This window comes from Numida meleagris, chromosome 4, assembly GCF_002078875.1.
Source record: "Numida meleagris isolate 19003 breed g44 Domestic line chromosome 4, NumMel1.0, whole genome shotgun sequence".
Classification (NCBI taxonomy): domain Eukaryota; kingdom Metazoa; phylum Chordata; class Aves; order Galliformes; family Numididae; genus Numida; species Numida meleagris.
This window is the reverse complement of record NC_034412.1, coordinates 96,284,068-96,309,915: the sequence shown is the minus strand read 5'-3', so window position 1 is coordinate 96,309,915 and position 25,848 is coordinate 96,284,068. Positions and strand designations below refer to the sequence as shown.

The window sequence follows — 25,848 nt, the reverse complement described above, 5'->3', positions numbered from 1 at the left end:
GCGCGGAGCGGGAGCGAGTCCTTAGCGACGGGGCGGCGGCGCATGCGCAGAGGGGGTGCGCGCGGAGGGTGCTGTGTTGGGGGCAGTGCGGCGGCGGGCGGCTATGGAGCCGGGGGAGGAGGACGAGGAGGAGGAGCGGGTTCCTGTGAGTATGGGCCGCGCTGGACGCCTCGGCTCGGTGGGCTTTGGGTAGGGGAGGGTGTGAGCGTGGTCCTCCTGGCCGTGTTCGGCCCTGGGGATGGGAGATGTGGGTGGTTCAGTCGTGTTTCTGCTGCCCTGGGGATGGGCACGGTGGCCTGGTGCAGCAGGAAGGTGTAACTGCTCCCAGAGATAGGGAGGGTGTGTGTGTGGGGGGGGAGCTGAGCCCCCAGGCCGCTCTCCTTGTTCCCTGGGCAAAGAGGGGCTGCAGCTGGCCTGGTCCCTCTCCCTCCGTCCCTTCAGTGTGTGTGGCATCGGCCTGCTTGCTTTGTGCCTTGCTTTATACCCCTACAGCTCCACCGGGGCTGGAGGGGCCCCTCGAAGCCCCCCGTGACCCAGAAGGGCTCTGTGAGCTTTGCTGCACTGGAGATGAGGAGATTGTGGATGTCCCACCTCCCACTGTGCCCCCCTCCCGTGTTTTTTGGGGTCGGCCTCTTTGTAAGCTTGCCCCTTGTAAGGGCATCAAAAAGCTTGCTTCTTTCCTGGGGTGTTCTGTTGTGTTGCTTGCTCTTATCTGTCCTGCACGGCTGTAAGAAAGAAGGGGATGGGCTTTCTAGCAAGGGTCTGTTGTGACAGGTCACGGGGAAGTGGTTTCCAGCTCAAAGAGGGGAGGCTTAGGCTGGGGTGTAAGGGAAAAGTTGTTGATGCTAAAGGTGGTGAATCACTGGCACAGGTTGCCCAGAAAGGTGGTGGGTGAACCGTCCTGGAGACACCCAAGGTCAGGCTGAATGGCACCTGATGGAGCTGTGGCCGTCCCTGTTCACTGCAGGGGAGTTGGACCAGCCGGCCTTCAGAGATCCCTTCTAACTCAAAACAATTCTCTGAAACAGAAAAGCTCACTCCACAGCTTCACCTTGGAGCTCTGAAGGGCCTCTGAGGTCTCGCAGCCAAATGGCAACCAGTGGTGGATGTCACACTGCTTCTTGCAAGCATTCCCTGGGAAGACTCACGTGTTGCTACAGGATTCAGTCTTACCTGGAAAATTAATAGGAACTAAACGCACGGAAGCAGTCATATGAGTAGGTGTGACGTGGTAAAGGCAAGTCCAGCTTCAACAAACGTAAGCAGAAGGGTTCAGATGGGGCAGTCTTGATGTGTCTGGAAGCTTTTTTTGGTGAAAAATGTTCACGGTGTGTTATTAGGAAACAGAAGATGGTGTGTGATTGTGCATCCTTCTATATATTGAAGTAGAAATGAAGTTTATCTGCACACGGCTTCACAGACATAACTTGCTTAGTTAACATCACATATAACTAATCACAAAGTTCCAGTCCAGCGAGCTTGCCTCCTGCATCTCGTTTTATCTTCTTGATACCCATTGTAGGTCAGTTCATTTTGATCCCTTTGGGGTTTGGTGTGTTGTTGGTTCATGGCAGCCGTCGCTTCCTTCTCCGCGTTTGTTTAGCCCCGTGCTTTAGTTGCTGCTCTGACAACCAGAGCTCAGATGTGGGAATACCAGAGGGACCTGAGCCAAGCGTGCTGCCTGCTGTGAGTGGGGGGGGATGTGGGTGCAGATGCCAGCTGCATCTTCTGCTTGTCCTGGCTTGGCTGCTCTTACACCTTTATTGTGTCAATTACTTCGCTGCAAGGGACCGTTAGCTCTAATTGCAGTCAGCAGAGAGAGGCTAACACTGAAAACCTGTCTTTGTAAAAGTTGTCACACCTAGGGCTGTAATTTTATGAGTGCCTTATAAATCAGCAAGCCTCGACCGAAAGGACTAAACAGTGAGTGCTATGTCCTGGTTGCTTCTCTTCTGTATTCTAATAGGCAATAAACGAATGCGACCTGGTGGTTGTAGGCTGTTAACTATATTCAGAACTGGCTAAAGAAACATGTAGTTGACTTACACCTCAAATTTTTGCTTGCTGAGGAGGAACAGGGGCTCTACCTTCCTGCTGGAGGGCCAGTTTATGACATTATGAAATTTAAAGACATTATGGAACTTTTGAAAGGTGTTGAGCTGTAAGAACGGGAAGAAACTCTCTAACCAACGCAGTACTACTTCTTGCTGTTTGTACTATTTTTTTAAAAATCAATGAAGACAATTTGTTTTTAACTCATTTTTTGATTGTGGGGATTGTTTAAGCCCTGCCTTGCAAAGTTTCCATGCCCATTAGAGAGCCCAACACGTGTTGCACAAAAATAATGAATGGGTGTAGAAATGGCTGTGCTGGTTGGCGCTGCCTTCAGGCCAGAAGGGAATGGCATGGGTCTGAAGGGTACAGCTGGCACACCAGTCCTTGCTGACAGTATGTAACCACTTGAAATAGTTAAGAAAATATCCACGTGTGACTTTTGAAAGCAATTCAAACCCATGTAATTAACCTTTGAAAGGGTAAGTGGTCTATCAGCCAAAGGGGTGGGGGTGTGGTTGTATCCTGATGTTAGTGGGGCTTGTTGTCCTGGGGTGGACGAAGGAAGTACATGGGATGTTTGGAAGGCATTGTTTCACTTAACATGGTTTTTCATGGCTCGTTCTTGCTCAGTCTTTTCACTGATAAATTAATTGCATGATCCATGATAAGTCGTAGGAAATATGTAGACAAAGCCGTATGGGGGGGAAAGTGACTGACAAACGCTTTGGAAGACTGCATCAAGGTAGGAATGCTCTTGACAAAATGGGGGGCAAACTCCTGAATTTAGCAACGTGAAATGTAGCAAGGGCAAGTTGAGAGAAGGGATCTGTCTCTGGCACTGTTATGTCATCAGCTTAGCTTGGTGCAGGTGCTCTCTGCTGTTGGAAGAGTTGGCTCTGAACCCTGCTGCCTCCTTTTGCTGGGTCGGTGATATTGCAACTGGATAAGGAAACACACCCAGATTTATGCTGAATGAGCCTGGCGTGTACCTCTGAACTTCAGGAGGGAGAAACGAGAAGAAATAAGGTTTGTAAGAAGCTGCAGTATATTGCTGATGTCAAGATGGGTGGGTTGGAATTACACCTCTCAGGCGTTGTGTTTCCCGCATCCTTTTAGATCTTTGTTGTGCTGCATTCTGTTCCCTTGAAGAGCAATGTGTGCATGAAGCTGTGCTGCCCAAGAACCATGAACTACTGCTGTGAAGTGTTGAGGCCTCTAGCCCTGGTGGTGGTGCCAGGAGGGGGCTGCTTGTGTGGGAAGCCATTGAAAACCTTTGGGAATTGCTCTTATTTCCGTAGGGTCCTGCTGCCTCCGTGCAATTGGCTTCTGGTTTCCTTTGATATCAAAGCGCAAAGTTTGGGAGCGTGCGATTGTGGGCGTGTGTAGTTGCTTAAAAATGATACTTGCTTTCTTTAAAGGAAGTCTGGAAAGTGCAAGTTCAGGGAAGTCTTGTATTAGTAGGCCTTGTCACCATGCTTCTAAACAAGGAAAGATTAATGCGTTCTTGTAACGCTGTAGCTCAGCTGCATCTCTTGCTCATGAGACATTTTGTGCAAGGTACGTATTTTGCTAACGATTGGATGCTGGTGATATGCAACGCTTGGCTGGGAGATTCAGCTAGAGGTCAGCTTTGGTTTGAGGCCTGCTGTTCAGCCCTCAGTGCTTCCGAGACTCCACGAAGTGATGGAGATGGACGGGGTTGATGTGTGGTTGAACTATTAGAGTAGCAGTGTTGGAATGGATAGGTGCGTTGCATTCAGTGAGCATCTGCTGCTCTGAAGCTGGGTGGGTGCATCTCGCCTGGATTCACAGGGTGGCTGGATTTACTAGGAGGTTGATTTCCTGGGTTAAGAATTGATGAGATGTCAGCTTTTAATTGAAGCAGCTGACAGGTATATGACCAATGGAATGCTTTTGAGAGGGCTTGCTCACCGTAGGCTCAAGAAGGTTGTTTTAAAGGGGAGAGTGAAGAATAACGTGCACAGTTCAGTAGTTTAGTCCTTTGTTCACCGTGTGCATCTTGTTGTCATTACTCATCCATTCTTCTGTCCTCTGGAACACTCAGTTAATTAGTTATGCTCAGCATAGCTAAATAAAATCAGCGTCTATTTCTTTTTTTTTTTTCCTTTGGCGCAGTATGGGTCCCCTACCTAATGCTATGAATTTCCATCTGAATTAATAAAATTGCCCTTTGAAATCGAATTTCCAATATTAAGCCTCAATTAAATTACCAAATAACTACTGGCGTGTTTTGAATTCAGAGCTGCTGTCGTGTGCACTTCAGTGCCACTTCTTCTAATGACTTGATTAGCGTGAAGAACAAAAAACTAGGGGAGTGCAGTGCAGTAGTGACTGAAGGTGTGGGTGCAGGCTGCAGTAATTACCTTCAGCTTTGTCACAGTGCCCAAGCAAACTTCTGTACATGCAGACAAACAATTTGGGACAGCGTTGGACAGCTGCTCCCTGGGTTCCTTGATGCTTCAGCACCTTGCCTGGAAGGGAAACTTGACCACAAATATTTTTGCTGTTCCAAGTGATTTGCTTTGCTGGCCTGTACAGAAGCCATAGGTGCAGTTGTGTAGGGCTCCCAGATGACCCGTAGCTGGCTGCAGGCAGCAGTGCTGGGCTGGCTGCATTCACAGGCAGCTCCATGGGCTCAGTTTTTGGGTTCTAAAGCAGCAAATGAACTTGCCCTTCTCAGTTGAGTGTCTGGACCTTGTGGAATTTCACTCATTGCCTGAATACATTGAGGGGAGATGCCTAACTTATGGTATTGGGAATGTCCTGTGTATTTTATATTGAAGTAAAGGGCAATGAAATATACGCACACATACCCAGAAATCACGTTCTGCATTAAAAATGTGCATTTTTTTCTTTCAGCCTATTGCAACAACTCCGCCACGCCGCAGCTGGAGGGAGGAATCCTTAAGCCAGAGCAGCAGTGAAACCCAGGTCTCTGCTGCCAGTGGGATCTCCCTGGGAGAAGCAATACGTCAGAAAACGGCTGCACACCAGGTATTTGGGTTGTGCTTCTTTGGGTTGTGGTTGAAGCTCACTTAAAAATACCTTAAAAGGGATTTAAAATAACACAAAATGCTTTATGCTGTGCAATTGGGAAGTGCTCTGCTTGTTAATTGCCAGCTGCACGCTGCAAACCGCTTTTGTTGTGCACTGCTGGGTACTGTATTCACCCAGCATCCTTCTGAAGCGTTTGTCTCCGTCAGGGTTGTTGTTTGAGTGAGAAATTTCATTCTGGTTTGGAGAAGTCTTCGGCGTTTGTAGGATTTGGAGGCAGAGCTCAGTTTCTGACAGGAGATGGAAGGCTGGTGAGCAGTAGGTGGTAAGAACTGACAGCGGACTTCAGCAGTTCATGAGTGCATCAAACTTCTCCATCTAAAAATGGAGTATTTGCATAGAAAGTATCACTCAGAAGCAACAGCTTCGCTATTCTACAGCTTCAGTTTTAGTTCCTTGGAAGTGCATCTTAGAAAATTTTCTTCTTGATGCTAGTGCACGTTTTATCTCCCCACCTGTTCTTAGGAAATGGAATCATGGTATCAGCTTCCAGCAGAAGTGGATGCCAGCCGTTTAACTGCTGCCTCAGAGACAAAGCTTGATAGAAATGACCTGACAGAGTTCCCTACGCTGGAGGAAGGAGTGTTGTCTTCAGCAGAAACATCGAGGAGGCAGTATCCTGAAGACCCAGTGCATGGCTTACTGCTGGGTATGTTCACCGTGGCACTTTCCTTCTCATTTTAGATCTGCTAAATGATTAGGATCTTACCCTTCCTTTAAAAGCAGTCGCCAGCCTGGATTTGTCTTCTTATTGTGAGAACTGGTGTTGACCAGATACGTTCTGTAGAATCACATCTTCAACATGAGACAGCTTGCACCCCTTTCTCACACATTCAAGCTACTGTACACTTCTTTCTGCAAGGAGTGTTCAGGTAAATGATATTTTGGTGGCCACAGACTACTATGTGTAGTATTAATATTCCATTAGTGGTCCTAATTACTAACGCTTGTGCTTAGGTACAGTTTATATTACTGTCAGAAACACTTTCTAGTTCTAAGTAGGGAAGGTGAGCTTTTCTGTTGCTTCCCTTCTCATCTAATCCCCATGGTTTAGCCAAAGATTGATTGGAAAGTTCCAAAATTTAATGTGTTGCCCTTACCCATTCTGGATTGTGTTCATTTTCATCCATGTGGAGTCAGAATATTCTGTTCAATTCTAGTTCTATGATTTTTAATCCACTGGTACGAGCAAATCCTAGAAAACTTCTATTCCAACACAGTGTTATTCTCTGCATCTTAACACACAAAGTATACCATGATACTACTGATTTATTGTAGTAATTTGTAATTCACCTCAAAATGGTGAAAACGAGACGTTGATTGTTTTCTTCCCATTGATTGCCATTAATCATAGCAAACGCATCTGTCCCCAGCAAGCAAAACTAATTAATGAATCCTGGACGTGGAGCCAACTTTGATTGGGTCTATTTTTCTTTATTGCCTTTATTAATATTGAGCTTTTTTTTTAGTCTTCAACCTTCAGCTCTGGCAATTAATTTGTAAAGCACTTGGGAGAGAAGTGATTGGAGAGCAGCTCAGCAGGAAGGGACCTGGGGGTGCTGGTGTCAGCAGTGAGCCAGCTGTGTTCCTGGCAGCCAGTAAGGACAAACCTCATTTTGGGGTTAAACTGCATTTAAACACAGCAGAGCCAGCTGATCAACAGAGATGAGTTTCCCCCCAGTGTAGTTAACAACACCCATCTGGCTTAAGTAGTTTGCTTTTTCCTGTGCTACATGTGGAAGACAGAACTAGTGAAGACTGTTATCAATGCTTGCTTTAGATCCCAAAGCTGATTGGTTTCCTTGCTTGCTTGGCTTCCATCTGCACTGTTTTCATTTATTGCATTTCTGCTTCCTTGCATCCGAGTTACTGCGTTAAGCCTTTGCCCACCAGTCCCTCAGCCACGCCTGCTGTCCACTGGTTGCAATACAGTTGTTGTGTTTAGGCCTAAAGTTGTGCTATTAAACTTTAGCATCAGATATGATCACAGGCTGTAGGGTTAACTTTTGACTTTCTAAATTAGCTCTGTCTCAATTCCAGTCAAATATTGTGTTGTTAATATTCTTTGTACAAAAACTTTACATACATGTGACATAACGGTAGGTTGCAGTATGTTAACTGCTTGCATGCTGATAGTTCTTGTTTTCCTTTTTCCTTTTCTTTCCTGACACCCCACCTAGAATCCTTTCATGCGTGTACTTGCATACGCTTCTTGAAAACGCATTTCTGAACGATGCTGTTACTAAATCTGAAGTGTCTGTATTGGTTTCCCTTGGATTGCTGCAAGATCGAGTGTTACCATACCCAGTGTGTTCCATTTGTGACTCACTTTTCTAGGCTGTAACACAAATTGCTGAATAGAGCTGCCTCTAAGGCTGGTTTCACTGCACCATTAGGCCGTTCTTTTCATGAACAAACAAAACAATTATAGGCAAATAGCATGATGGCTTGTGATATTTTAAAATAAGCCTCTGTTTCTCCCAGTTAACTGCAAGCTCAGCTTGCAGTTCACTGTTCCTCTGCCTGCTTGTGCTCATGTTGCTCTTTGTTCTGAAGTTACACAGCTTACTTAAGGGGATGAGCTTGGAGATACCTTGGGGGAATGGCCTGCTGGGTGTTCATGGCTCCTATGGGCCTTATGGGTTCAGTGAATGCCACAGGATCACATGGATTTCTGCAAAGAAGACCAGGACAGAAGATGACTCTGGCTGCTGTGGAGTTGGAGCAGCATCAGAGTTTTTTCAAATAAGGCTTCTCCTCTATGAAATAAAAAGCACTCCTACCAGTGCTACCAGCAACCAAAGCTTTTTTTTGCATATATGCTTCATTTTTCAGATATGAAAGGAAAGGTGAGAGGGAAGGGGGCAATGGAAGCTATAATGCAAATCTATTCCTCTTCCAGAAAGTGTTTTGAATCTCTTTTTGGTGGTAGGAAGAAAAAAAACAAGAATGACGGTTGCGTTGAAATTGCTCCCGCTGCATCGTGGAACAGATTGACAAAGCCAAGAAGGTTTTGTTTTTGTTTTGCCTTCTTTTTTTTTTTATCACCCACAAATGGCAATTTGACTCTTATCTTACAGCCTGCTGACAATTCTGAATGCCAAAGTTGCGTGCCCAGCTTTGCTCGTTCAGTGAATTCAACTGTGAGGAAGCTTTTTGACCTTCAGAGCGACAGCAGGAAGAATTGCTGTTTTGACACAAGATCCTCAACGAGTGTTGTACTGACGTCACTTGCTGCTTTAAGCAGCAAGCACCTGCTTCTCTGCCTGCGAAGCCTAGGTTATGTCTGAATGTAATGAGCCCCTCGATCATTGTAAGCATCCAAAATATGATAGCAATGCTCTTTCTCCCTCTAGAAGAAAGCAAGCTGCTGAAAGCTTTCGGCTTGGTGTGCTGTAAGATTGGGAAAGGTTAAAAACAGCAACTGTAGAAGGTAAAAACATCTGACGTGGATGGAGTTGTGCTGCATAAAATGTCAGTTTTGTAGCCACTGTTAAATGTCGGCTGTTGAATCGATACGGGTGCTTCTGCAGGCTGTGCAGGGGGCAAAGCTGGAGGAGAGGATTTCCACCAAGGATGCGACTGCAGTGAATCTCAACTACTCCCTTTTCCTCCTTTCTTTTTTTTTTTTTTTTTTCCTGTTCCCTTTTTCTTTGCTCTTCTTGCCTGGCCTTGTCAGTCAGCTGCTGCTTCAAGTCACTGCTCCTGTGATGGGAAAGCTCTGGGGAAGGTAGGGTCTGACAGCCCAAGGCACATCTCTGCTCCAGGGCAAAAGCAGAACCCTCTTTGGAGTCAGGGAAGCAAGACTGAACCGGAGGCTGGGCTGGGGGTGCAGTTTTAACTCTGTTTAGTCAGCTGAAAGCTGCTTCTGAAAAGGAAGAGTCGGGATTTGCGCCGTCCTGCGTGTTTGTTCCTGCTGCATCCCACAGCTGCGTGAGTCGGGGCAGTCAGATCAGCTTGCTGTTTGGACTGGAACGCGACCATCTCCGTTTCAAACTCTGACGTTCCGTTTTGTCTGGCTTGGAGTTCTGGGGTCTGTGCAAGGAGGGGGAAGAAAAAGAGTTGGGGGAACACAAATTTGGGCTGATGCGGAGTGACTGGGGCTTTCCCTTCACCACCACCACCTGAAGCGGCAAAGCTGCACTACAGCAAGAACTTCAGGGCTCTTGTTCAGGAATTCTGAAGGAAGCTGAGGAGGGAGGGAAGAGAGAACAGAAGCAAAACTTGTGCTGTTAAAAAAATAAATGCTGAAGCTATTAATGGTCTATCTGAACTGCCTTGCATGTCTTGGAGAGAGCCAGCTAGGAACATGTTGACGCATTCGAGCGTGTCTTATTTGTCATCTGAGTTTGTATAGCTTCAGAGTTTTATGTTGGACTTTTACATGTTGTCTGAAATGCTTTTAATTATCAAAGTTCTGGTATCCTGTGGATACATACAAGATGCGATTGGGTTGCCCTCTTTGAATACACTGAACAGGTCTAGCTCCAGGAGGCTTCTGTGATGAGAGATGTGCTTGCCATTTTGGATATGGTAGTGCGCTGGACTCTCATTCTGGTTGGTTAGTCATGACCCCAAGGTATCATAGAATGGCCTGGGTTGGAAAGGACATCAAAGATCATTGAGTTTCAACCCCCCTGCTGAGTGCAGGGTCGCCAACCACCAGACCAGGCTGCCCAGAGCCACGTCCAGCCTGGCCTTGAATGCCTCCAGGGACGGGGCATCCACAACCTCCTTGGGCAACCTCTTAAAGGTAAATCAAGGCAGTCATTGATTGTTAGATTTGCAAGAGTGCTTTGTTCCCAGGAATGTAAGGCTGGGCCTTGGTTGTAGGCAGATTTCTACCATTTGCTATGCTGTGCTGCTCGGTGACCCAGAGTGCCCTGGATCGGTGATGCAAGCTGCTCATTGCTTGGCAAACATCTGCCTCATCCACGTGCCTGTTTTGTAAGACTGCAGGGATTTCTGGAGGCCAGCTGAATGGCTCCCAACAGGACAGGGCCAAGAGGGTTTCCTGTGTGTTATTCTTAGAGAATACTGTATTGCTCTTCATCTGTTTGAGTGCTAGGTTGAATTTCTCAGCACAAATATTGAGCGATACTTAAATTTGTGTTGATAAAGTATAACCTCAAAGCATTGCATTACCAGCCAAATGGTGTGATTTGAGAGAGAGATATATATACATATATACACATCTATTTTATCAGAACGTGTCGATGCATTAAAAATTGTTTGGCAGGATCTATTTTTGACAGCAGCTGGCATTTTTTTTTTCCCAATTATTTTTCATTTCCCTCCCTCGTAGTCTTTTTTTTCTTGTCTCTTCATTTACAAAGGCAGCACACCCAGGCTGTACTGTGCAGAAAGCTTTTTCTTTAATCACTCCTGGTGCTCGGTTCAGCTTAAAAACACTTTTTCATTCAAAGTGAAGGAGTTAAGCTGAAAATGGAGAAAAGCTTCTTCTCATCTATTGTATGAATAAAAGTGAGTTGCCAGTTCTGAGAACACGAAGTGTATCATGATGTGAGATGACAAGTCTAATTCAGTAACTGCAATTACTATTTCCATTGTTCGGTAAAATCATTTTAAATGCAAAACAAGAATTGGGAGGGGAAAAAAGTGCATTTAATATAGCTAAGGGAGTTTGGTTTCCAACTTGCTTAACATTTCTTAAAATAAATGCTTTTGCATTTTTAATGCAGTTCAGTATCCAGGCTACGGTTTGTCTGTTGGTTTGGTATTTTCAATTACCATAAAAGAAAAATAATTATTTGAATAAATATATAGCAAACGTTCAATTAAATACATTGTAAGCCTTGTCTGTTCCCAGTTAGGGCTTGGGAATGAGAAATCTCATGTGCAGAATGTATTTGATTCTAAGCCAGTATCAGCCACTGAAAGCAAGCCTGTGTTTTCTTCAAGCTTGAAATAAATGTTACAAATGACAGTGAATTAAATCAGTCTCCTGTTCCCTGGTTTTTAAATCATGATTCAGACTGTGAGTGAAATCACGAGTGCAGATCAGCGTGGTACATCTGGCCATGCTCTTGACTGGAGCCCTGACGCACTGTTGGAAGTGAGACATCCCTGACCTTGCTCCTTTTACCCTTGGATCCTCCTTCTGTTGTGCTGATGCTCTCGCTGTTTTTCTTCTCCTTCTTCTTTCTTTCTGTTTTAACTACTTTTTGTAAGCCTTCCATGCACGTTCTGATGTTTTCACCCTGTTTTGCACAGGTGCTTACCAGTCTACATGGGAGCCTCTTGTGAACGCCTTCTTGTGTCAGGTTGCTCAGAAGTAGCTAGTTGTATTACTTCTCTTTTTTTTAAATATTCAGATGCATATCATTCTGTTCATCAAAACTTCTGAAAGAAGCAGATAGATAGGAAAAGTGAGAAAAGCTGTTTGGTATTGCAACTATGTAAGATGAAAGTGGAGTGGTGAGTAATGCAATCCATTTACCTAACGAAGGAATGGAGAGAGCTCAGCTTCGGAGAGGTGCTGAATGCTGGAGAAACAGACTCCCTGCTTGAGTTGCTGTAGCTTGCTTGTGCCATCTGTACTACAGATGCTAAGGTAGAAGTTTGGCTTCCCCTAGGAGACATCAGGCCTGCCATGTGGTGCAGCCAGCTGCTGAGATAGAAGGGAGTCTTTGAAACTGAGTAGCATCTATTATTGTTATTATTATACCTGCTGATGGGGTGGAAGTAGAGCACTGCTGTGTGTAGTAGGGCAGCTGTGTGACGTAGCATCGTTTCTACTCTGATAGTCACGTTCTTGCTAGGTAATATACTAAAGTAATTAAAGACGTTAATTGGAAGTATTAAATTAAAAGTGAATCAGAAAGGTCATCTTGTGGTTGGATACCACTCATCAGGGGACGTAATACGCTCTGTGCAAAGCCTCGGGATGGAGCTGACGTAATGTTGAAGTTTATTCTGTGTGTAATGGCTCTTATCTGATGTGATTACGCTTCTGTAAGTGATGCAGGGTACAGTTTGTTTGTGATGCCTGAAAACTGAAGAACCTCATCTAAACCAATGAGAACCCTGATTCTGAAAGTCAGACTCTTGATGACAAGCTGCTTTTTAGCTTAAAAACGTGCGTTTGCTTACAGAAGTGTTGTGAGCAACTGTTTAGCATTTATCAGAACACGTGTAGTCATTTCCATCTATCGGATGCAAGCTTGTAGCTGGTTTTATTTTTGTGGTATAAAGCATTTCCTTTTGTTTTTGTAAGCATGGAGTCTAAAAAGGTTAGATGTGCCAAGCAGCTCAAAGAAATGCGTGATAGAAACTCAAACTTATTGCTACAGTAGTAAACAGTGGTACTAGTATCCTTGTGATGACTAAATTTTGCTATTACTTGTATCTTTAAACTCTAAAGGAAGCTGTACAGCCTTTGCTGTAATCAAAACATACAGTGACTGGAGAAGACATCAGTGGGGCTTCCTGTTTTATTGGAGGAATGCATGGAGATCTGGGTGGAAGCCCCACAGATGTCCTCCAAGTGTGCAGACTGCATGGAAATCACTAGGGGAGGAGCTGACTGATGACTGGAAAAGGATAGAGATGGGCACAAAGATAAGTTTAAGGATAAGAGGGTAAGTTAGAGATGTCTGCATCAAGCAGTGCTTTGAGATGGGTGAGAAGAAACCTGAGCTTGGTAGATAAGAAAACTGAATTTAATAGGTAAGGAAATAATGCTTCAGCAGAGTGAATGATGGGGTTATGTCACTGTGCACCAACTGGGTTCGAAAGTTGTGTTATTTGCCGTGTCAAAGAGGAATTGCCTTACAAACTCTTGTTACTGTGTTGTTCTTTTTAACAGATATTCAGGACAGTCAGTTGTCTCCCTGTCTTCCATTGCTGACGTATTCAACGCCAGGCCAAAGGATTTTGGATGAGACACTTTTCCAGCAATCAGAAAGGGATTTCATTCATCTGAGGTAGGATAAACTTACCTGATGTCACGGCAGAGCACAACTTTTTATCCTGGGTGGCCATAGCTTGTCCTTCCTTTCATAATTATTATTTTACAGTCACAGAAATAGGACAAAGACGTGTTGTTTTTTTTCCTTTAGTAGAAAGAGGGCTTTGTTAGAGTTCCTTGCTTTATTTTGCCTTCAGAAGAGTTTGAACGAGAGGAAACCTGAACAAGCCTCATGAACTCTGCATTCTGATGTACCTGAAAAATATGAGGAAATGAAGAACTCTACCCTCCCAGACATCTCCTCAGCCATCTTAGATTCTGAAATAAAATTCAGCAAATTTTTGGGACAAAAATCGGATCCAACGTGTATTTCAAGTAGTAAATAGATGTATACCTGTAAATGCATTATTTTATGCCCTCTGCCTGGAAGTGTTTAAGGCCAGGCTGGATGGGACATTGAGCAACCTCATGTAGTGGAAGGTGTCCCTGCCTCTGCCAGAGGGGTTGGAACTAGATGATTTATTCTAAATATGCTTTGTATGTATTAGAGTAATGCGTAATTGAAAATACTTCATTTCTTACATAAAGTACAAATTACTGCAGTAGCAATTTCCTTGAAGTCTTTGTGAAAGCCTTCATGTAAAAGTGTGGCAAATAACTCTCGTGTGCAGAAGGCAAGAGATCTTCACCCTATTATTAAACAGGAAAAAAGTCTGTATATCAACACACATATCATACATATTTATGTATTTTTATATGCTTTCTGAAGTGTGTAAGCAGCTCTTCTATTTTCTTTGGACTCAAATGTAAAATAGTCAAATACACGTATTTGTAAAATACTAACAAGCAAAATCCTCCAGTCTTAAACTGATTAGCAAGAATGATATACCAAGTAGAAACTAATTTCATCTTCAAACTCTCTGATATTATTTAGACTTTCTTTTTCCCCTTTTTAGAGGTTGCATTTATGTGCATGTTACTAAACCCTGTTTACTTGTTTGCACTAAGTCCTGTTTTAACCTCTTAGACTAAAGCAGAAAATGCAAATGTTGAAATGAAAAAAACGTCACCAGAAATGTACTCACTGTGCTCCTCTCTTTATAGAGGAGTCCCTGATGTTTCTGGTGCTTCTGAGCAGCATTCAAAGCCTTTGCACATCCCAGAAGCTGTGTGGCTGACAGATGTTGAAACACCCTCTGATGCCCCCAGTGAGTGCTGTACCTTGTCCCAGCATCCTCTTTCATTCAGGCAGGCAGAACCTTGTGATGCCAGCTATTTGTCTCAGCAAGCCTCTCATTTTTCTGGACAACTACTTACGAACAAGGAGGCAAATAAAGAGTGTAAAAATGATACTAATGAGAAGGCATCGATCCCCCAGATGGATGACAAAGCAAACTCTGTTTCAAGGATGTTGCTAATCCAGGCAAATAGAATGAACCAAATGGAAGCTTCACTTGCAAAGCAAACAGATGCTACTTCTGTAGAAGACGGATGTTTCACTTGCGATAACAATGTGCTGGCTCCAGTTCTTGAGGTTTCAGAGAAAGGAAAAGAGTTATTGAGGCATGATGAGTTCTCGTCTTCTGAAAACTCCTCTTGTAAAACAGCCCTGACAAAGAACTCAGGAAGAAGTGGCAGAGAGATGCAAATGGAAAAGGTAACAATGGCTGAGAGTGAGTCAGAAGGGTGCCTGAGACATGTAGAGAGGCTGGAAAAAGAAAAAGTTCCTGAGCTTGGTTCTTCTAATGTGTTATCTGATGATTTGAAGAAAGACAACTGTGAAAACTCAGGTGCACAGGATGTGTTTTTTGCAAAGACTTCAGAAATAGCCAGAGAGTCCAAGGAGCACCGAGTGGATTTGAATGACTTCGGAAGCCTGAAGTTTGTAGCTGTTACTAGTGAACTCCAGGGAGCTTCTGTAGGTCAGGAGGAGAAGCAAAATTTGAGAGAGGAGTTGAGCCCAATTGTGCCAAGCACCAGTGATAGTGCACCTAAACAACTAGTCATGACTGACGTGGAATCTCCTTCTTGCAGTGAGAATGCCCAAGGAGAAGTAGAGCCCGGAGTTCGCAAGGCTGAATTAACTATTTCAGATGCTTCCATAGAAAGGGGACATAAAGTTACAGACATTTCCCCTTCACTTAATCTCATCGTAGATGATGTCTCGTTCTTTAGACACTTCTCTCATCCAAGCTATCAGTCTACTCCAGGGATACTTTTAAACAAAAATGTCAAGACAGAACTTGGTGCTCATGTGGTCAAATCGGATGTTCAAGTCTCTCCTTTATGCTTAAATGAAGGCAATTCTGGGAACTCACCTACCAGCACGCCTACATCTGTTGAGAAGCAGCATTCTCTCCAGTGTGCCCAGAAGGAAAACAGCGAACGCTTTGACTCCTTAAATCTAAAGTATCCTCACACTGGAAGAATTCAGTCGCTCCCATCACTTAATTTCATGGAGAAGGTGGGCACTTGGAATATGAGCCAGGCAGACAATATATCTGATGTGCTAGCTTCATCTGACCAGAGTGTAATTTTGCATAGAAAGAAAGCCTACAGTGCAATTGCCAGATCTGCAAATAGTATTTTGTCAGTGCAAAGCAGCAGCAGAAACCCCAAAGATTATGTTGCTGCTCCTTCTGGAGAGACGCATTCCCTGGAAAATCTTCATTTTCATAATAAAATCTCAGAGCGTGTCCACCCTCTTATTAGATCTCGGTCTGACAACTCAGTGAACGTCACAAGCAAGAACAACTCCCAAAGTGACATTCAGCCAGTTAATCCAGAAGCAATGCAGCCTTTAGGAGAAAGAAGTCATGTTTCAGGAGTGCCTGAAAATAGATTAGGAGGCTCCTTGATACACGAGCTTACAACTGAGATTGCTTCTGGGTCTATTGATGAAGGTGCTGAAGGTAGCAGTGTGGGACAGAATTCAGATCCAAATGCTTTCATTTCTAGTGAAAGAGTTGCTCAGCTCCTTAGAGAGGATGGAAACTCTCCAACCGATGACCAGAAAAATAGCTATGGTCTTGAAAATCAAAGAGTGCCTCATCACCTAGATATTCCTACCGGTCATGTCGGCATGGACAGTGTTGGTGATATTTCCCCAGATAGTCTGAATCTTCCTGCTCATTCTGGGGAAAGGAACCACGAGGGATTGGGCTCCGCAGGGTGTTCTTCAGTAGTTGCCAGGCACTTCTTCACTGGTGCAGAAGGTGACAGCTTCATCTCTTCTGGAGCAACCACTTCTTTGGAAACTCCAAAGAAAGAAGAACTTAATATTGAGGAAAGGATCCCGGTAAGTTGATTTCTGAGAAGGACTTGTGTCCTATTTATCTTTGATGATGAAGAGATCTGAATACGCTCAGCTGCCTTAGACTAAGTAGGACAGTAGGTAATCCTGGTGCTGTAGGATGGGTTGTCTGAGTTGAGACTGCCACGCTTATATTTAGTTTCTGATGCTCAGTCATGTTGGGAACCTGTAATGCAATAGTCAGTCTTTTAGACGTACTAGTTGATATCTTTTATGTATGCCTAATAAATCTTAAAGGACCCTTTTTCACATTCTGATTTTAAACTGGTGTCAGAGTCGTCTCAGTTTATTTCTCACTCTTCTTTTTGGGGCCTGCATCATTAAATTAAATGGTTTACTGGTTTTGTCTGCTGAATCTGGCCCGTGATTGTAGTTCAGTTTCTCTGAAATACGGAGGTGAATAAAATAACTTCCAGGTAATATTTAACATGGGAAAAGAAAGGGCCAGGCACAGGAGAGAGAATGCGTGTGTGTATACGTGTGCTTTTTCCTCAAGGTATAGGTGATGATATTGTATTAACAGAATACAAGAAGAACATACAGATGGGTGGCTAACGGTGGTGGAAAATAAAGGACCCAAGAAAAGAACAGCGCATAGCATTAGTGATAGGTGAAATCTATTTGATACAAAGACTTTTGTAAGTAAGATGCTTACAGCTCTTTTAGCAGAGCATTGGTAAGCCATTTCTAATCTTCCAGCTTCTTTCATGTGATCAGGATATAATTATCCAAACACGAAGCCGAGACTCAAATGCTGACTAAGGAAACGTTAGGCTGCACAAGAGGGAGCTGAACTTCGCACACCCACGGATCTGCAATAATAGCAAAACCAACACAGAGCTTGCTGGCAAATTGAATTGCCTTTTTCCTATAAATACTCTTGCTTGTTCACTTTGTTCCAGTACCGAAGACATAAATTCCTGATTCTTTGATGCTGCTCATGAAGGGTATTCAGAGATTCTGTGCGCCTTTTCTCCGTTCTATCTTGTGTGGGTAATGCAGATTTCCTTTTTCCTTTCCCCATTTTAGGATATTTGGTGAGAATGGAGGGCAGATTTCGGCAGCCATGTTAACTGTCCTAATAGCTGTTGAGTGTTAGAGAAAATCAAATGCAGATTTATGTTAATGACAAACGTGTAATTTTCTTCTGAGTAAGTGGCTGCTCCTCTCACAAGATGACTCCTGTAATCGTTAGGTCTTTGGAACTGTGTTTTAGAAGCACTCTTCTCTCAGTTGCCTCTGAAAATACGTATTGAAACAAATACAAATATTGTGGTAAGGATATTTTAAATGGTATTCATGAAATGTGAGGACTGTCTGTTACCTCCATTTTCAGTGAGTATAATGAGGCATGTTCTCCAGCCCTAATTCTGAGGAATTCCGTTGTCATAAACCTCTGACAAGGTAAAAGAGATTAGGTCACATATTAAAAGCTTATGTATGTAGATTTATTTAAAAAAAAAAAAAAATATCAGGAGATAGTTGGCTAAGATCTATAAAGTCTGCTGTATAGGGTTTAGAGAGATGGTGAGAGCTGGTTGCCTTTCAGGAGATGCCTTTGAAAAGCCCAGAGCAGGCAGTTCTACTTTGCTGCAAGTCAAGCCAGTAGGGCAGAAGACAGGTCTGGCTGAACAGGGAATTCCTCTTGGAACTGTGTCAGCAAAAGAAGATACTTGAGGCAAGGTCAGACTTCATAGGGAGAGTACAAAGCTGCAGCATCTGCAGAGAGGAAAGAAGAAAAGCCAGAGTCCAGATTGAGTCTCTACTGGTCAACGTGGTGTCAGACAACAATACAAAAAACTTTTGGAAGTATGTCAACAGGAAGAGAAGGTCTAAGAGAAGCATCAGATTGATGAAGATGTTCTCCTAACAAGAATGAGGAAGAGGTGGAGGCATTTAATGTCTTTTCAGCCTCAGTTTCTAATAGTGATGGTAGATTTTGGGCTGCTCTGACGTTTGAGTTGGAGGACTGTGACTGGGGCAGAATGGATGATCCATTTGTGGTCACTGGAATTGTAAGGGAATGGCTGTATCAGCTGAATGATAAGTCTCTAGGGCCTGATGGGATTCATCCCCAGAGGGAGTTAGGGAATGTTACAACTGGACCCCTTCAACAATTTACCAAAGGTCTTGAGAGTCTGGGGAGATCCCCACCGACTGGAGGCCGGCCAACGTTACACCCATCTACAAGAAGAGCGTGAGAGAAGGCCCAGGAAACTGCAGGCCTTGTAGCGTAACCTCTGCTTGGAGAAGTTATGGAGAAGATTGTCCTGGGGGTATTGAAAGGCATTTAAAGAACAAAGCAATTATCAGGCATAGTCAGCATGGGTTTGTGAAGGGAAAGTCCTGCCTCAGTGATTTGTTCTTCTATGATAAGGTCACTTGCTCGGTGGGTGGAAGAAGACGGTGCATGTAATCGTTCTGGATTTAAGTAAGGCCTTTGCTGTCCCTCACAGCATCCTTCTGGACAAATTGCCCAGCTGTGAGGTGAACAGGTTCATGTGAGACTGGATGATGAACGAACTGAATGACAGAGCTCAAAGGGTTACAGGGAATGAGGCTACATCTGGCTAGTGGTGTTCCAAGGGCTCAATTCCAGGGCTTGTCCTGTTCAATGTTTTTATCAGTGATCTGGATGCTGGAGTGGAGTGCATCCTCAGCAAACTGGCTGACAATACTAAACTGAGAGGTGCTGTTGACTCCCTGTGGGGGAAGAGGCATTGCAGAGGGATCTGGACTGCTGATGATTGTCCCATGCTCCAACATGAAATTCAGTGAGGGCAAATGCTGCATGCTGAACCTGGGATGGAGCAGTGCTGGACACAGGCACAGCCTGGGAAATGAGTGGCTGCAATGCTGCAGAGAGGGACCTGTGAGGAGAAGTGAAAGAAGGTGCCAATCTCTCTGGGAACCAATGACAGGGCACGTGGGAATAGCACAAAGCAGCACTAAGATCGAGGAGGTTCAGACTTGATATTAAGAAACATTTCTTAAGGTGAGGGTGGTCAAACACTGGAACAAGCTTCCTAGGGTGGTGGGTGGTGCCTGATTGCTGTCAGTGCTTGAGGGGTGTTTGGATAATGGCCTCAGTAATATGCCCTAAATTTTGGTTATCCTGGAAGTGGTCAGAGGCAGTTGGACTCGATCTTCAAAGATCCCTTCCAACCAAACTATTCTGTTGATGGGGAAAACATGTACAACTTCAGAATCCATTAACGTTCTTTAAGAATGCAGTGTGTTTTCTTTTGCCAGATCTACCTTCACAACCTTGGCATTGACCAGTCACCTGGAACTATACTGACTCCATTTGTACCCCGAGGACCAATTAGGGAAGTTGAATTTTCCCCTTCAGACCTCAGAACGCTGAAGGACTCCACTGACACGATGACAAGGACCATTCAGCAGCCACAAGGTATGGGGAGGGAAGGCCTTATGATGTGCAAATCTTAGTGAGCACGTACCTCTGAGATGGTTCTTGGCCTGGCAGTGTCAAGTCTGTTTCTTCTCCTATGATGCTCTAGTTTCATTCACATTACTTGATCCTCAACCAGCCCAGGTGTGAGATGTTTGGCATCGGAAAAAGAAGCATTGAAACCTTTGGGAATGTGCTTTTTCACTAAGAAATTCTGTATCTGTGGCATCTTCTAGCCAGAGCAGTGGCAGTTTCCCTTTATTTCTCTTTTTTAAAGAACCCTTATAAAGCAAATGCTTTGTGAAGATTATTAAAGTGTTACCAGACCTTTTCTTCGTGTGAGAGTAACAAGTCTTGATTTCTCTTTGTTCTTGAGGCTTCCTGAGCTTGTTCAGCGTGACAAAAAGTTACACACACTAAAATTGATCAGTCCATCTCAACAAAAAAACCCACATTGGTACAACCTGAAGTGTTGACTTGTTTCTATATGAAGAAAAGCTAAGGTTAAGATGTTCTTCTGTAGGGTGCCCGTGTAGCATGTCATTAAAATGTGTATTGCAAGTGCCTAAAATGTGTGTTTTCCTTGGCATATTCTGTTTGGCATTTGCACCTTGTATTCAGTGGGGAATAAAAGATCTGCAGCCTCTTTACAACAAATGCCTGTCGAGCCCTTTAAACAGCAGTGACTTTTCCAATACCCTGTGTTGACCTGTCTTTCTGATCAGAAATGATTAAGCGCATCTTTCTTAAGCCTCTTGGGCTTGCTTATTTTCTATCATTATTTTTTTCCTTCTCTAAGCAGAGACTTGGCAACTGAAACAACCTGACAGTAGGTTCAGGGGCAGAGTTGTATAGACTACTTAGTGTACTTGAAAATGTCAATGACTGGGACATGAAACAAAATAGTGTTTGAAATGAGTGAAATAGCAGTTGGCACGCAGCTGCTGGGAGCTGGCTGTTCACTGTTGTGAGTATGCCTGCATGGATTTAAGAACACCATTTGCACTTCAGTTCATTTCTATAGAGCAATTAGGTATTACATATCCAAATTTAAATGTTCATCCTGTCTGTTTTTGGACCTTTTAAGTAGCAGTAATAAACAAGCTTATCTGGACTATATAGTATTTTGGAAATGCTGTCCCACATCACTCTTGTATCTTGGAGGAATACTTTTATAATCCAAGTGTTCATTTGGATGTAAAGACATCATCATTTCACTCAGCTAAGAACAATTAAAATATACAGTAACCACTTATTTAAAAGCAAGTTAAGTCAAGTTCTGTAGTTTCTTTTATATCTATCATGGTCCAATGGCTTTCTTTTAGTAGACAGTTCTGTTGGAAGTGTTGTTCCAACACTTGTACAAGAAAAAGTAGTTACTGATGTGACTGTATCCCAGAGCTTCAAACTTAAAAGAATCTGCTGTTTCTTTGTAGGTGAATCACTGGCAGCAGTTGACATTATCCAAACCAGTTTCAACTCTGGCACTTCCACCGTCAGTATTTCTATTCCAATGAATTCAGAAACTGATTCTGGTACTTTGTCACCCAGAGACCTCTCTCCCTGCTTCTCGATACCTTTCGGAGAAAAACCCCTGAGTCAGTGCGTTATGTCGTGCCACCAAGTGGAGGTAACTGCTCCTCTTTCCACACAACAGGAGACAAAATGTTCAGCTCTCTCCAAACTAGCTGAGCCAACCAGTCTGCAGGCGCTGGCTTCACCTGATTGCCTTTCTAACAGAGAGGGTCCCGTGCTCGTTGCAAAAAATGTTCAGGATCTGCTAGCTAAAAAGGAATCGAAAGATGGGAGCGGCAGCTCACAGAGGTGGACTGCCAGTTCTTTGGCTGGAGCTAAAGATGAAAAGGAGAGAGGATCACAAACTTCAAGTGCAGGTAGCGAGAAAAATAAGAGTCAGGAAAGTGATTCTCTGATGGGATCTGGTGCACTGCAAGAGATACGTAAACTTTTGGCAGAAGCAGAGAACATAGCTGGCAGCTGGCGTGACCCTGTCTTTTCCAGTGCATCTTCTAGAGAAACTGGTGAGTCTTCCCCAGTGCTGAATGAGAAGGATAATGGCACCAAGGATTCCGAGTTAGTGAAAGGCAGCATCCCTCAGTTTCAGAAGATGGTGTCATCAGCTGAGAGTATGAACCGAAGAAGTATCCAAGAGGAAGCAGTAATAAAGCCTCTGGATTCTTGCAAAGACAATTTCAAATGGGAACGTTCTTTCGATGTCAGTTTGTGCAGTCGTGAAGATGTGATGGAGATGACTGGAGAGTTCAGGACAGGAAAATCTGTAGGAAGGTCTGAGCCAGAAGGCTGTAGCAGCGTAACTACAGACAGAAATCAACCTGCTGTTGTGACTTTTGCTCGAAGCAACGCGAGTAGTGAACTCAGCACTGAAAGACCTTCAGAGTTGGGGAATCCTTCTCCATCAGAGCCTCTAGGAAGTGTCACCAGTGTCCCAGGAAGCTTCCGGAACAAGTTATCTAAAGCTAATGTAGCTGTAAGCACGGCAGAAGGCATGCGAGAAAGCAGTGGCAGTAGCAGTGGAGATTCATTAGCTGCCCGTGTCAAAAGCCTTCTGGGGAATCCTTCTTTGATGCCTCGGGGCAGCTCTGCTGATATCTCAGGAGGCTTCCAGAGCATGTTGTCAAAAACAAGTGCAGCTGAAAGCAAAGCAAGAGGTCTGCAAGAGAGCGATGGCAGAAGCAGTGGGGATTCAGTAACTGCTCGTGTCAAAAGCCTTCTGGGGAGTCCTTCTTCAGAGACTCTAAGCAACACCACTGGTGTCCCAGGAGGCTTCCAGAGCGTGTTGTCAAAAACAAGTGCAGCTGGAAGCAAGGCAGGAGGCGTGCAAGAGAGTGATGCAAGTAGCAGTGGAGACTCTCTAGCTGCCCGTGTCCAAAGCCTTCTGAGAAATGGATCCCCTCTAATGCCTGCAACGCAAATTCTGAAGAGTGCAGATGAAGAGGAGAGGAAAGCACGAGGTAATAGCAGCTCAGTTGTGTTTTAGCAAACGTTATATCAGAATGGCAACCTTTCAATTTAGGTATATGTTTAAGAGATTGCTTTGAAATGCCTTTGAAATGAAGGAATATGGTCACAGGAGAACCTCTGAGGTCATCTGAGTCTGTTCCGCTGTCTTGAAAGATCGTTATATTGCATTATGTTGTTGATGAGAAGCCTTAGTGGGACAAGGCTTAATGATCAATGTCTTTTAGTCTTCCTATGAAAGATAATAGAATGGGATAGCATTTTACTTTACCAATTTGAATACCTTCTCTTGCCAATGTTGATATTGTGGTTTTGTCCACACAGCTATTAGAAATGTGCTAGGTTAAGTAACTGGGAAGGGACTGGGTAAGAAAGTGTTGATTTGAGCCAAGGACTGTAAAGATGTCAGAACCAGGGAGTAGTTCCTTGACCCATCTTTACAAATAAATGCTCAGAAGTTCCATTTTCAAATCATATTCTTGGTCAGGCTGTCCAGTAGTGTGTTTTGTATATTCAAACTGCTATGTTTGATACTGGTCTTTGTATCCTTTGTTATGGGAACTAGAAATGTGTAGCATACTTTGCATTTTAAATTATAAAACTATTGTTATGCATGACGTGGGGAAAATGAAAAGCAATCTGCTTTCTGTTTTGATATTTTTATGTGTAGCATGGGTGAAACTAAAGCTGTCCAGCCGATCTCAGGAAGCTGCGTCGGACTTGAATGAAGAGGACCGACAAAGGATAGAGGAAATAAAGGCAGAACTGCTTCTGAGTGCCAAGAAATCTGGACGAGCCAAGGTAGAAAAGAGGCAAACCAGCTGCTCTGGAGAAAAGCTTTTAAGTGGTGATGTCTTTCAGCTTACAGAGATGAATTTATATTCTTGCCATGTTTTTAAAGACTGATAGATGGGGGAGGGATGCGAACTATTGGGGGCACCGTTTAGTGGATGAACTCGTTTCTTCTTTGGGCCTGGATCAGTGAGTTCCTGTCTGTGTTGTAGGACCAACCATGGTGCTTTTTTTTCTCCTGGACAGCAGTTAGATATCTTGGGGCTGTGTGGTAGTAGTGCACAGCTGAAGATGCTCTGGAGGAAGGTATGAAGCAGAGAGATGTAGTCAGAGACGGTGCGACAGGAGAAGTGCACACAGCTCATTGTTTCAGTAGGTTTAGCGTGTTCATTCACAACATGCTTATGCATGTGTTGCTGTAGTGCCTTGTAAACTTCCTGTGGAGGAAGGATATTGTATGAAGTAGAATCAGAACTGTTTGAGTTGGATGGGATCTTTAAAGGCCATCAAGTCCAACTCCCTTGCAGGGAACGGGGACATCTACAGCTCCATCAGGTGCTCAGAGCCCCATCCAGACTGACCTTGAGTGTCTCTAGGGATGGGGCACCCACCACTTATTTGGGCAATCTGTTTCAGTGCTTCTACCCTGATTGTAAAATGCTTTGTATAAAACGGGTAGGGGGTGGATGATCTATTCAAGTCGTGCAGGATAGAAAACCCTGAGCTAGTGGAAAAGAGACTGGGTAATAAAAAAGGAGGTTGAGGCAGTTTCTGAGGAGAGAGAACAAACTCCTCGGTTATTCAGATATTGATGTCATCTTTGAGGCTGAAAAAAACAGCAGTTGAACAACTTTATTTAATTTTTGAATTTCAGACAAGAGGCTTTTCCCACTTGGAACGTATTGGCTTCTATCAGCTTATCAAGAACGGAGGGCCCTGGCACTATTTTCTTGGGCTTTTAGTTTTTGTTAGATCCCAGCTTTGTCCCTAGCACAACTTGCTACAGTCTGGAACTGAGGAGTTCTACCTAGCCGACTCCATTTTGGCTATGCATAGTGTTATTCCAATTCAGAGTAAGACAAAACCAATCTTGTTTTTTGCAAACCAAGCCTCCAAGGAATTACTTTGGGTCAACCACAGCACTTTCTGCTTTGATCTTCGTGGTGTTTTTACAACAGCTTTAATTTGAAATCAAAAGCAGTTCTGAATTTGCAGGATGAGGGTAGCTCTTTCTTTTTTTGTTATACTAGAGAGAAGTGTATTTTTTTTTTCCTCCAAGCAAAATGATATCACTGAAGGAATAGATTGTTGAAAACTGTTTAACTGGAAAAAAATGCGGCCAGCTTGATTGCCAGCCAAACAATCTACTATAAATTCAGTGGAAACTGCTCTGTAGAGCACCTGCTGAATTCAGAGTGAAGCTGACAATGCGTTGACTCGAACAAAACAAAGAATATAAAAGGATACTTTCCTTCTCCTAAACTTTAAAGACTCTGAAAGGCAAACTGTTCCCAGCATTCATGTGAACCGTTCCTTTGTCAGCTCATCATCTTTATTTAGTGCTTCTGATACAGGCTTATGACGAGTGTTCCTTTTAGGAAGTTTAGACTCTGCTTCTCATTTTTATAGGCGACAGTTCACCGCCGTGATGTTTTATTGTTTCTAGCAGGAAACTTGCGAAGCTGGTCTATAAAAAATGAAGTGCAAGGGAAGAGCAGGACAGCTTGGGAGAGTTGTTCAAGCATTGTTCCGTCGTACTTTGGGGATAGTTGAGTGTTCGAGAGCTGTTTGTCACTTCTGCTGTGTTAAATAACAGATGCTCCAAAAAAGAAAGTGCTATGATTTCTCAAGTTCTGGTTGAGCAGAGTGTTTCAGAGAGGTGACTGGGACATATGCATATGGGCAGGCTCCAAACATGCACTGAACGCTGCCCCTGAACAGGAGCACAAAAATGGCATTGGATTTTGGAAGATGCAATTCTGATAGCGAGCAATGCTCACAGCTGTAACTCAGAGTCTGAACTGTTTGCTTTGTTTTGCCTTCTGTAAAACTGACGAACTCTGCGCTGTGAATCTGTTTTCTGCACACTTAATTTGTGGAGGAGTCCTGCTGAGTTTATAGCTTGTCCATTATACGCGAGGTGAGAAATACTCTACTCGTGCTGTTATGCTTTTATATTGAGCACTAAAACTTGGCGGGGATGCTTGGGGATGGATGGCAAACATGGAGCTTCTGACATCCAGCCTTGTTCCTAAATTTTATACTCCGTTTTGT

At 43.8% G+C, this 25,848-nt stretch overlaps 1 protein-coding gene across 10 annotated transcripts in view; it reads left to right on the top strand.

Annotated features, from left to right (window-relative positions):
• The window catches only part of ALMS1 (ALMS1, centrosome and basal body associated protein), a 51,979-nt gene continuing 26,143 nt past the window's right edge, over positions 13-25,848 (top strand). For 2 of the 10 annotated variants that reach the window (XM_021397322.1, XM_021397321.1), the window contains exons 1-8: positions 2,559-3,081; positions 4,936-5,070; positions 5,596-5,779; positions 12,959-13,076; positions 14,165-16,358; positions 19,626-19,785; positions 21,222-22,775; positions 23,453-23,583. In XM_021397322.1, coding sequence (XP_021252997.1) covers positions 3,028-3,081; positions 4,936-5,070; positions 5,596-5,779; positions 12,959-13,076; positions 14,165-16,358; positions 19,626-19,785; positions 21,222-22,775; positions 23,453-23,583 — 4,530 coding nt within the window. In that variant the 5' untranslated portion in view covers positions 2,559-3,027. Of the gene's footprint in view, positions 146-1,028; positions 1,259-2,558; positions 3,082-4,935; positions 5,071-5,595; positions 5,780-12,958; positions 13,077-14,164; positions 16,359-19,625; positions 19,786-21,221; positions 22,776-23,452; positions 23,584-25,848 lie in introns of those variants that run through there. The other 8 variants (XM_021397324.1, XM_021397323.1, XM_021397315.1 and 5 more) reach the window with 6 other exon arrangements.